At 34.4% G+C, this 13064-nt stretch overlaps 1 protein-coding gene across 1 annotated transcript; it reads right to left on the bottom strand.

Annotated features, from left to right (window-relative positions):
* Positions 1–618: 618 nt before the first annotated feature.
* LOC105320512 (EF-hand calcium-binding domain-containing protein 12) lies at positions 619–7584 on the bottom strand. The gene is made up of 7 exons (XM_034448618.2): positions 7471–7584; positions 6336–7148; positions 5344–5530; positions 4377–4906; positions 2755–2959; positions 2235–2544; positions 619–1511 (listed from the first exon to the last, which is right to left on the bottom strand). Exons 2-7 carry the CDS (start codon positions 7077–7079, stop codon positions 1235–1237), a joined length of 2253 nt encoding a protein of 750 aa, XP_034304509.2. The 5' UTR covers positions 7080–7148; positions 7471–7584; the 3' UTR covers positions 619–1234.
* Between the last annotated feature and the right edge of the window lie 5480 nt (positions 7585–13064).

Below are 13064 nucleotides of genomic sequence, written 5' to 3'. Positions count from 1 at the left end.
GATATCCTTGAATTGACTGTACCTCAAACAGTGGTCAGTATATATAACATTCTGGGGCAAATATATAGACAGGGAACAAGACAAAGTAATAATAATGAACTTTGACCCCCCCCCCCCCCTTCCAAAAAAGAAGGATTTTTTCACTTGTCATAAGCATACAAGTATGACAGTTATTCTACCTTGTATGATGAATTGTATAGTCTTTATCTTCTTGACAAGGTGTACACATGAAGTTGACAAACTACATTGCAAGTCTACATTGATCTAGATATCTGACCTTAAAAACGATTGTCGTTCTTTTGCCACATTTAAACATGTACCATTTTATAATCATCAAATAGTCTTGTCCGTAGTTTGCCTTTGAGTCAACAGAAACACTATTGAACAGAGACTCTACATCATATAAGAGCAGGATATGTCAATCTAAAGACAGTACATAAAGCAGGGTTTTGTTCTTTCCAAAAATTCTGATTAATATTTAAAACTCTTTATGTATATACTGGTAAAATGTCTGATATAAATTTAAATTTAATTCATATCAAAATATTTGAATTAAGTGGATATTCACTTTCATCAATCTTGTGATACTATGTGCAAAAGAAAACTTGAGAAAAAAAATCCACTGTACAACAGAGTTGCAGTTTTAATGAAAAGTTGAATTCAGCAGTGTTAGCATAAAGAAAATGTAAAAGTAAAATCTGAAAGACAAACTCCTCAATGAACTTCAATATCAAAAATAAGGGTAGAAATGTTATTTACATGTATAATTATATAAAATATAGCACACCGTACACAGATAGAAAAACTTCATTCAGCAGTGTAAGGCAGCATGATTTCATCATACAAATACATATTTTCATCAACATTTCAACAGGTTTATGAAAGGAAACACTTCACTTCACAATTACATGTACAGATATGTTTGTACAATGCACATCATCCTGTCCAACACTCTTTCTCTCATAAATGCTTTTTGAATCCTTCATTTGATGGGTTACTTCTTATTTCATGAGACAAGCAAACAAATTTAAGAGCAATGCATAAACAGCATTATAACAATTAAAAAAAGTTAACAAATTAAATATTCTATACCAATTTTTTTTTACATAAATAACAATACTTCTCAAAATAGATTTTAAAAAACATTAGAAAAATCCAAAAAACAAAAAAAATCAACAAGGAATATCACATTTCATGTATATTCATAAATTTAGGCACTAATTAACATTTATGATCAATAATTGTGAATAAACTTCCGAGCAAAGGGATCATAGATCCCTGACTGCACGTATCCCTGGTCGTTCACTGGCCAGGCCGAGTAATCCCTCGCCTTCCCGAGGTTGGTCAGCTTCCTCTCCTTCACTTTCTGGAACACGATTCCGCTCTGGTCGGGTAATTCCGGTTTGTCGTAGGGCGGCATGCACAGCCTTACTTTATCCAGCAGCTGTCCCGGCCAGAAGGCGTTGGAGTCCGATGAACCGTGAAGCTGCTGGTATCTGATGGCTAGATGTCTTAAAATGTAAAAAAAAAATAAGTCTCGTAAAACTCTTTTTTCAATCATAGAGACTTTTATTTAACAAGGGTCTATGTCAAGGTAAGTGTTAATTCTTAGTATTGTAAGGTCAAGAGCACCAAGTATATATATATACACTATAGATGTACATCATAACTTGGTAGACTTTCTGTGGTACTGTAGATTCCTTATTTTACGAATTTCAAATTACTTAATTCCGCAATTCGACTGTTCTAAATCAAATCGCAAGACCAAAAATCGCAAATGCCGGATTTTTAATTATAATAGTTTTATGTAGTTTATATCTGTCTGAAAAATAAGAGCGAGATTTTGAAATTTGCATGATGTGCTTATCGTGATTTTAAGCGAATATCAATTCCTCGTGTTAATTAATAAGGATTCTACAGTTCTTGGTGAAAGCTCTATTTATGAACAAAATGTACATAAGATATAAAAGCAAAGGACAAATCTTTCTCTATACATGTTCATGTACATTCATTTAAAATGTACAATTGCACAATGTTACATGCGTAATGATGGTGCTATAACATACATGCACTGGTAAACATTGATACACGTAGCCATTGTATTGGAATACTATAATTCTAAAACACTCTAACAAATATTTCTTTTATCAAAATCTCAAAATTGTATGGTCTCTGAAAAGATCTGTAATTGATCAAAACATTCTGTGCAATGAAATAAAAGAATCAAGTCATACCTGGTCAGTCTGTCGTACTCTTCAAAGGACATCCAGCAATCGACCTTTCTCCGTATGATGGCTTTTCCTGTGGACAGATTAGCCCTGGAGCCTGTGGCAGCCACACTGCGACCCTGGGGGTAGCGGTGCCTGCTGTCAATCAAAAGTCTACCACTCTGGGACCGCCTCACTCGATCTTTGTGTTTGACCTCTATCGGGGTCCGTGGCCTCTTGGGAGGGTCAGCATAATGACTTGAGAGAAGAGGTGCCCCTGGGGTTTTCACTTGTTTATTTATGAATGAGTGGGGTATGTCAGGGGGGTATAGCAAGACTGTAATTTAAAAAAAAAAAATTTTAATCCTGGTGTTATCTTTCATGTGCATAACCAAAATAATGCATTGAAATGTTTTCTTTTAATAAAAAAAATCAGATACTTATTTAAATCTTTCTTTCAGCTTGAAATAATTGATTTGAGAAAAAAAATTCGGATTCACTTACATGAAAATAATTATTCAACAGTCATGAAACAAAACCAAATTACCTTTCTCTAACAGAGTAGGACTAAGGGAAACTCCTTGATGGGCACACAACTTGTTGATGTCATAGAACTCTCTCAGTTTGAGCTGTCTGAACTTATCCACCATCCCTCCTAGCTCCCCCTCCAGTGTGGACTGCATACAGTGGTCATCAATGGCCTTCTCCCCCACCTTGATAATGCCCGGGCCCTCCTCCAACTTTTTGGCAGACTTATAAAAAAAAATCTTTACTTTTTAGCGGAGTTGTCTACAGTACACCTTATATCCGGTAATATTCGCGATGATCTAATTTTTGCTTTTTTCACGATATTTTTTATATTGAAAAACATTGAATACACAGAAATAATACTCTGTATTATTTTCTAAAAAAAACTTCTAAAATCACAAAAAATGACTGACGCACATTAAAAATACTAAACATTTTCGCAAATTTTATGACATGCAAAAAAAATGGACATACGGTATACCACAAAATCAATATCAGTAATTAAGCCGTTACAAATACTGAGTCATATACATTCAAATACATGTACATGTATAAAATTTCAATCTTAAAGTAGTCCGAGTATCGCACTACGTCATAAAACGGATTTTACAATATTGGTTCGACTTTTACAAAGCGTTTTAGATACCCGGTATTGATTTTGTTCTACATTGCTGTTCTAAACAATGGCAATAATAAGCAATTAGAACGGTAATATATGTATTCTATGAGAGATAAAAATGATTAATGTTGAGAAACTCGATTCTGTTAAAGTAAAATGGAAAAACGAAGTTTCTGATTAACCGGGATCTCAAGTATGCCTATATCTTCTTTGTTTTGATGCCCCCCCGCCCCGAAATTTTCTTTTTCTTTTACTAAAACCGGTTTAAATTTAGAGACAGAAGCTATTTCGAATTTAATCAATCGTCAATTAATTAATGTTTAAATAGCATTGTTGACAGATCTAGGCAGACAACTGTAGCAAAATGTGATTTTTACGGATTTTTTCGTCAGGGTCTACTTGGTTTAGAGCTTATAACGTGAAAAGTAATCCGTCAACAAAATTTATTTTACTAAATCTTTATTCTTAGATATCAATCTATAGAATAAACACCATGAATTTAAGTTTGAGTCCATAAAATAGTAAAAAAAATTACCAAACGCGATACTAGCATTGCATTTTTTGTATTCTATTTTGATACACCAGGTCCATAAAGCGTACTTACTTACAAAAATTTGCGTAAAATTATTGATGAGATATGGCTTAAGTAAATATTTATACTGTATTTTGTATGTTCAGTTCTATTTTTCCCAAAGTTGGTAATTATTTTTAGAAAAAACGGAAGTCTGGCAAATTTCATAATTGTCAATAGTTGTCGCAAGGGGGTACACCCGTCTGAGAGGTGATAACAAACAAACTAGCATGTAAACATGCATATTTTCTTTTGTATATGTATTGCTAGAATGTATATTAATCATTTAAAGCTAAGCTTTTAATGATTGAGCCCATTTAGTGCCGAGTATAGGACTACCTTAACTGGTTTAATTCCTCACGTTACTGCAAATTTCTATGAAAATTTGCATGTATTTAAGATTATATGTAACTGAATGGCCGTAGTACACTCTACATCTAAATTGTCTCACCATCCTCATCATGTTGGTTTTGAGAGCCTCCCTATCTCTCTTCCTCAGGTCCACCATAGCTTCATCAGATGACATCACAATGTGTTCTGGTGCTGTGTCTTGTTCTGGGGGTGCTAGATACTGGGGGGTGGTGCTTCTACTCCTCTTGGGTTCCACTTCCTTTGAGGTGTCCGTAACTTCTATCTCAATACTCACCTGTTTTCCATTATTCTCATTGTCCCCACCTTCCAACCCAGTGTTCTGATTTTCACCTTTTGAGGCAGACCCCTGTTTGGGGGACTTTGACCCTTGAGTCCGACCAGAAGCCGGTTTTTCTGATTCTGATTTTTTGAAGGACTTGACTAATTTTTTAGAAGTATCCTGGGTCTGCTGGTTGTTTGAAGATTTTGTTGATTTAGCTATTATTTCTTGGTTAGATCGACTTGGAGAAAAGTTACGAATGATTTTTTCATCTGATCCAGAAGCTTGATGATCATCGACTATTACATCTGATGAATTGGGTCTGGCTCCACGTAATGAAGTAGATGAACCTGTTAACAAAAAAAAATCAATATCAGCATGTACACACAAAATTATTGGTTACATTTATTCTGACATTGAATCATCTATATATTTTTTTCTATAAGTTCATTTCATACATCTATTTTCAAAAGATTTGAAAACAAAGATTTTTGTGAATGAAAATAAGCAAGTAAAAGGTCAATCTTCTGATCAATGGTAAACTATCAATTTCAATGATAAAAACATGTAAAAAAAAAAACCCACCCAAAATTAGACTTCATTGTCAAACAAAGGGATTGTCCATGTGTGTATTTCTATATACTCTGAGATAATTATTTTTCTGTAATTCTATAATAACAAACTTCAAACCAAGTATTGAAAACAAATACCTAAATTTGAAAAAAAAATTAAATAATAATGCATCATAACTCTGTTGTTTACTCTTTAAAAATATCTATCAACTTACTTGATCTAGATTTAAAAGAGTCCATTGTAGATTCCCTTGAAATTTGTTTTCTTCTATTTTCTCTCCTCTCTTTTTTCCAAAATGACAAGCCTTTAGCTAACTCCTTATAGTCCAAGTTATTGTCATAATCAATATCAAGGGAGAGAATCATGTCCTCCAGAAGGGCCTCAGACATTGGAACTTTTGACTGCAGAAAAATAATTGAGTAATTAAATAAATACAATCTGCTATACTTTTAATTAATAGGCCACCTTTAAAAATGCGTTTGTTCATTATCACTAGACAGACTGATGAAAAAAGTACATGACTTCAGAATTATCCATATCTGGAACTCTAGAATTTTTATTCTTAATACAGCTAAAAGCCCGTATATTTTTTTTTTTAACTGGTTTTTAATCAATGTTTTTAACAACTTTAACAAAATTAACCTTGACCCTATGCGTGTTGTGCAAGAAGAGAGAAGTTTTTAACGGTGGCAAAACTAGGATTTTGACAATTTGATATTTCCGTCTAATTATCACATGTTAAAGTTTGCCTAAGTAGTGTGGTTTCATCAATATTCAAGGGTATCAATTTTCGTGGATAAAGTGAAAATCACAGTTTCAAGGATACATAAATTCGTGGCCAATGAGCCTATCAATACAAAATTGTTATACTATACTATTAAAACTTGAAAACATGTAAGTTTTTTTATTCCATGTTCAGCCTATCAAAAAATTAATATAATTTAAATATAAAAACAAATTTAAATTGTTTAAAAAAAAAATTCACATGATTTCAATGAAGTATGTCTGATTGATATTTCTTTTTACTACCGGTAATAGTTACTGAGGGTAGGATTTACCGGTAGCCTCTTTCAAAACTCATTTGAGGAAAAAATATACATTGTCACAACTCATGAGAGATGCAATGTATATATATATGTTACATCATCAGAAACAAATTAGCTAACAATATGGTCATAATTCATCCCAAGTCTTAGCAACTCATACCTCCCTGATGACCTTTCTGAACTCATCCCTGGTGATTTTCCAGTCCTTGTCTTTATCAGTGGCCACAAACATGTCCAGCAGTCGCATCTTATTCTTCCTCAAGTGCTCTTCTAATATCCTAATGCCCAGGGGAGCGGGAATTTTAACATTTGGCACATCATGAATCAGGGCCTCTATGGGGGTTTCTGGTACAATTGGAGGGGGCTCATAATGGGGAGTTCTCTCTTTAATCATTCTAACCAGCACCCTTTTCTCTAAGGCAGTCATACTAGGTTTCTGATTTAACCAGTGTTCACTTAATCCCATATTTTCTAGATCAGTGCGGAATTTTTGTCGTTCTTTCATCCAGTTTTTGTAATCTTCCTCTTTCTTGGTTTCTCTATCAGCAATCATCTCCTCTTCTGAGGGCTTTGGTTCTATGGGAATCTGCTCTTTGAGATTGGCATTCAGGACTGGGGGAGAGAGCGGTGGAGACTTGCGGCCATGATACAAGCCAAGCCGATGCTTCAAAGGTGTTTCCATAGGTGGAGCAACCATGACTCTTTTTCTACTTAATGGCCCACCAAATATCTTGACTGCAGCTTTATAATGCTTTACATGAGCTAGATCACGCTGTTTGAACAAACCCAAACGCTCATTGACTGGGATGTGATCCATGTTGTATTCGTCAAAGAGGCGGTGCAGAGGGTAGCTGATGTCGGCATCCGTGAGGTCGACAGGACCAGCCCTGTGTCTTGGAGGCATCTTGATAATTTTCTTTATCAACGGTTTTAAACGAAAAGTTACACTAGAAGTTTGCTTCAAGTTTGTTGCCTGTAAAAAAAAACATACTTAAGGTTTTTCACATGAATAAATTTATTAAACGATCTGAAAGTAAGCATTAATTATAATTGTAACATATAAAAACTGAAAATGAACAAAGGACGATGATAGGTTAGGAAGCAGACTATAAAAACATGCCGTAAGTGACAGAAAACGTCTCAAACTTCACACAAGAAAACCCCCCAATTTTTCATTTAAAATTTGAAAAAAAAACATACAACAAACATGGTGCAAAATATTTTGATAGTATATTATGAATTTTGTGAAGAAAAAAACCCCTCAAAACAAGTCTGTAGGATATGCTATTACTTACATCTAAACTTTGCACTTGGTCGTTCCCTCCATTACATCCGCCATCTTTGTTGCCCCATAAACATGCTCGAGCGCCACCTCGTAGACGTTACATTTTTTTTAACGGACGATCACTGATACTTCGATGCATCGACATTTACGCTGAAAATCTGTGAATCTTTTTTTTTTTAATTTGAAATGACTTAAATGATGACATTTCATTTTGAAATATGTTATTTGAGAGCATGATATATTTAATTTAAACAATATTTTCTCTTCGCCATTAATTACAGATCGACTTACATGCACTTGTATAGATTCCAATATATTTATAATAACAAGATAATCTGCTTTAAACATTTACCATATTAAATGTGATGTACAATTTTTGTTTGGGTGAAACGTGATAAAATATACCAGGGACGTATATATACGTCCCTGAATATACGTGGTTGCCAGTGCAATAAAATTAAATGGCTTCTTTGTTTAAAATAAACACACTAAGTCTTATTCTATTTTATTCATGATATACATTATGTACACTGTACAAATTAGGTTTTGTTTAAAAAAGGTCAGTTTATCAATCAAAACATTAGGAAAACTTCCCTTCTGAAGTAAAAATACAAAAAGTTTAAGTTTTGTAATGAACTCACAGAGACTTAAAATATAACACCTGAATGTAATTTAGGCTACTTCGATCACAGCCACTTTTAAAAAAACTGTCCTGTGTCAGTATTCACTATAATAATTATTATAATTATATGCCTCCTCCAACTGTGACGTCGAAAGACAGTTATTCTATGGCGTCAGATGCATGATTGTTACGTCATCAATTGTGACATCATCACAATAAGTTATTGAATGATTGCCATTCGTCTAACAACAGTGTTTGCGATTCCTTGCTATACGTTCATTGATCATCATGATTGTTACAATGCACTTGGTTTATCTGACCACCCAGTGGACGTGCAGATGGATTGCCTCAAAATTCCAAGGTATGTCTACCACCCGCAGTAATCATTGATTACAAAATAATGTAATGCAATTGATCAAACCTCTCCGTGTAATAAAACAGCCATGCACATATTATATATTTTCATATTTTTAAAAGAAACACAAGAAGAACAAATTAATAATTTATAAGCTTTAATATCATCGACAGTTTTTATTGAAATGATGACAGTGTTAATTAAGGTAGGACATGTTTGCCATCAAAAGATCCGTAATTTTAACGGATGTCATTAAAAAATAAAAATGAAGAATATCCTGTAAACTGATCGAATTTATAGAAAAACTCAATGTTATATTATACATGTATAACTTCCATACTTATTTTAACGCAAGATTCTGAACTGTCTGGTACATGTATAAGACTTTCAAAGAATCTGGGGGAATAAGCCGAGGCAAATGCCCACGACCTTCTCATACCTCTAATAAGAAGCACAGGGGCCAAGCCCGTTTTAACATTAATTTCAATGTAACCATAAATAAAGAAAGGGGTCGAACTCTGACCCAGATAAAAAACTACCAGCTCGCTTCAAAAGCCTAATAAATCAATTATTTTTTACATTTGCAATATGCATGTATTTTTCAGAAAAGTAATGTCTAAGATACACTCATGCCGAATTCCAAGTTGATGGGTCTTAAAATAGCGGATATATACGTCATTATTCTCTCGAAGTCGCCAGTTTATTTTTACTCGGACATTTACCGGTCCAGGGCTCACGATGGGATTTTGCCTATGACAACAGCAGTATTGCAACAAGTCGAGAAACATTCGCACTTGAAAAGTTACTTGAAATTCGGCATGAGTGTATCTTAGACATTACTTTTCTGAAAAAATCTATGCATATTGCAAATGTTGTAAAAAATAATTGATTTATTAGGCTTTTGAAGCGAGCTGGTAGTTTTTTTTATCTGGGTCAGAGTTCGACCCCTTTCTTTATTTATGGTTACATTGAAATTAATGTTAAAACGGGCTTGGCCCCTGTGATAAGAAGTAATAAACGTACGAGTTAACTGGGCATTTAAACGGTGGACAGTATTGTCCAAATGAAAATGTCCAAAAAGGCGTAACTGTGCTTAAATTTTATAGTATTTACATATACTTTCATACCTGTTAACCCTCCCGCATTGCGCGGGAGACTCCCGCAAAACGGCCTAAAAATCTAAGATCTCCCGCATCCAACCTATCTCCCGCAATCCTATTTGTCTCCCCCATACACCCCCCCCCCCCAATCTTTACATGCAAATTTCAACAAGTCAACCACTGCGAGTTTTTCTCTGATTTTGAATCCATCCAAGTACTGTCTACCGTACGTGATCATAGTATGACATGTTATAGTCCAGTTTACTTTTTACGATTACTTCCGGTTTTGACTTAAATCAGTTACGTATTAAGTTTAATATGCATACTGCCAGTAGGCCTTATAAAAAAATAAGTAAAAGCTTAAAACATCTTGATTTTACTCTGTAACACCAAAGAAAACAATACACAGCCAGTGGTGTCACTTAACAGGTGCACATGTAAAGCACCCAAGCCACGTGCAGTGAGTCGTGACTAATTCTGTCTGGCCAGCACGGTCGGTAAAAATCAAAGTGAGTTTGGAACACTGAGTGTTTATACAAGCTACTGATAAAGTGAAGCTCGAGGAAAAAGTGTAAAAGCATTTCACAAGAGTTTTTAAAGTCCATAGTACCGGTACTATGAATTACAGAGATGCTATAGACATTACAGCAGAGATCATTTTTAAAGATACTGGAGAAATACATGTTGTTTTGTGAATTAAAAATCTATCCTATATATAAGGCAAAAAATAATTTTAATGAATATTATTTACTGGTATTTTCTTAACTGGGTTTCACTGCAAATTCAAAATACGCAAAATAAATTTTCTGTGTTTACCCTAGATGTCAGCATGCAGTGATGGTTCAATACTGAACAATAAGAAGACTTTAAAATATAAAAAGTGGCACTATTGACTTCTTGTATTGTACCATGCAAACAAAATAATAGTTTTCTGAACAGCAACACAAGTTGTAATTGCACACTGGTAGTGATAGAAATAATAAAATTTAAAATGATTGCAAATGCATTAATAACAATGGTAAAATAAGGTATCTAACAGTACTTTTAATATATATTTGCATTTCACGTGAAAAAACGTCGTTTACGCAAAATCTCCCCCTTAGCCAAGTTGGTAAGGGGGAGATTCTCCCACATAGCTGCTTTGAAAGGTTAACAGGTATGTACTTTAAACATATGAATTGAATTTGAAATGACAATCACGTACTCATTTTAAAGAGTTTAAATACAAAAATGTTGATTACTTTCTAAAAATATTTTATTTACTAATTTACCTCAGTCATCATATACAACCCCTAACGCAGGGGAGTCGACAAAGAGTATGGGGGAGTCGATTCCACCATTTGTAGTAGTCGATTTTTTCCGCTTCGGAAACAGGAGGAATTTAGGTAACACCTTTTGTAGGTATTTAAAACAAGTTTTTTTTTCAAAACAAAAAATGATCATGAGTGGCGTCGGAATCAAATTTAATGTGTGTGTGTGTGTGGGGGGGGGGGGGGGGGTAGACTTGTACAAAACATTGACAAGCAAAAAAAGGTCTTTGGAATGTATAAATTTGCAAAAAAAAGTTAGCGGCCCCCCCCCCCCCCCCCCCCCCGGTTCCGACGCCTATGATATATACCACACGGAAGACAGCGGTAGTCAAACCACTAACGTATAACAAGGGGACTTGTTATTCGTCACTGGTCATACTTTGTGTTGGTCATTGGTTCGAGTGGTCTATGTGTCTTCTGGTACAACTACTATGCTTTTTCTTTCACAACAAAACACGCATTTGTAATGTGATTTTCCTGCCGATACCATTGGAAGTGAAATACATGCCTAGTTAATCGTTGAATTTTCATTAGGCGCACACTGTACGTTTGACTTAGCTTGTATTCTGCATTTTGAGCACAACTACATGCTTTTGTCCAGCGTATGTCCCTGTTGTGTTAACAAGACTCTCAAGGATTCAGAGATGGAACGTTTTATCTTGCCATTTAATAGTTTCTTGCATGCACAACAACCATTTGTTTACAATATGAAATTGTGCAATCTTAAAGAGAATAACACACATTTCATATTTTATAAAAGTAGTAAAAAAACGCATATCAAATAATTTCAAATTATTAATAGCAAATTTTTAATTATTAAGAAAAGAAAAGAAAAATACATTTTAACAATGTATATTATTAAGTATAAAAAGAAAATTACATTTTAACTATGTAAACAAAAAGATAAACAAACAAACCCCAAAACGCGTAGGATTCGAACACCCGCTTTTACATTGAGATTTGATCGAAGAACTCCTCACTTACCACTACACCACCGATTCGCTTGTTTAGAGAGTATAATATAGCTGATTGTATTGTTATCAGTATTACGCAAACAACTGGACTTAGCCATTTAAAGACCAATCTTAAAAATTAAAAGAAGAAAACTTACTTTTTACCATAGAGTGGGTTTTCGTACCATTTTTTGGAAAATCGAAAAAGATAGACGTTAATATGTGTTATCAATATTCGTTCTTTAAAAAATGGTACGATGACCCACTCTATGAAAAAATATAATTTGAACATCCGATTTCTATATCATTTTGTTGCCAAATTAGCATATAACTATTTTGTTGTCTTAATAACAATTAAATGTGAAGTTATCTTTTGTGGGTTATGGCAGCACTGAATGTATATGATTACATATGTTTAATAAATGTAACAAAAGTGAAATTTGTTAGAAAAAAAATGTTAGTTTTTTTAATGGACCTATGTGGTTTTTTGCCTCGGCTTATTCCCCCAGATTCTTTGTCGTCTTGTGTCACTTTCCGTATCACTAATCGTATTACTACTAATGCATATTAATTGTATAAATCTTTATAATTGTAGAGAAAACAGCTGACAACGTCGGAACAGCATCTACGGAAGCAACCGTACCAACTGTCACTCAAAGGACTGGTGCCCCGCCCCAGGTCACACCCTCCTCAGACAACTACTGCGGCTTTCGAAGAGGATTCTTGTTGTAAAAAAGGAACACTGTAATCATGAACCTGTCTTTCATTTGTGACATCGTTTATATTCTGCACATTTTTTTTTCTTTTTTCCTGTCAAGTCATTGGTCTCATTTTATCACGGAACCAATCTATAAGTTTCTAGAATTTATCAAATATTAATGTAGGATACAAAAGATTAGTAAGAGGTGGGTGGTGGTAGGGGGTGTTGCTGCTCGCTGTTTACAAGTCACACTGCTGGTCCTGGGCCGGGTTGCTCTGACATGTATTTATAGTACAGAGCTGATGTAATCGAACTCTATGGTATTATGCAGTACTATGGAAAACGAAGAGTTAAATTGTGTCAGATGAGGACAACATTATGCCAATGCGCTCCAAGTCCGAGTCGTTCTCCCAAACCAATGCATTGATGTACTAATGGTTGTACTGTGTTTTGCTTCGGGACCATGCAGAGAAATAAGGAGCGGAGCGAGGATCTGATTTTAATCAGATTGGTTCGGGACCAGGTGTAAAATGACATAAAAGTAGGGATGAAAAGTGCAACAGG

The sequence above is a fragment of the Magallana gigas genome, chromosome 4 (genome assembly GCF_963853765.1).
Source record: "Magallana gigas chromosome 4, xbMagGiga1.1, whole genome shotgun sequence".
In the NCBI taxonomy this organism is placed as follows: Eukaryota; Metazoa; Mollusca; class Bivalvia; order Ostreida; family Ostreidae; genus Magallana; species Magallana gigas.
This window is presented reverse-complemented; position numbering and strand designations above follow the sequence as displayed.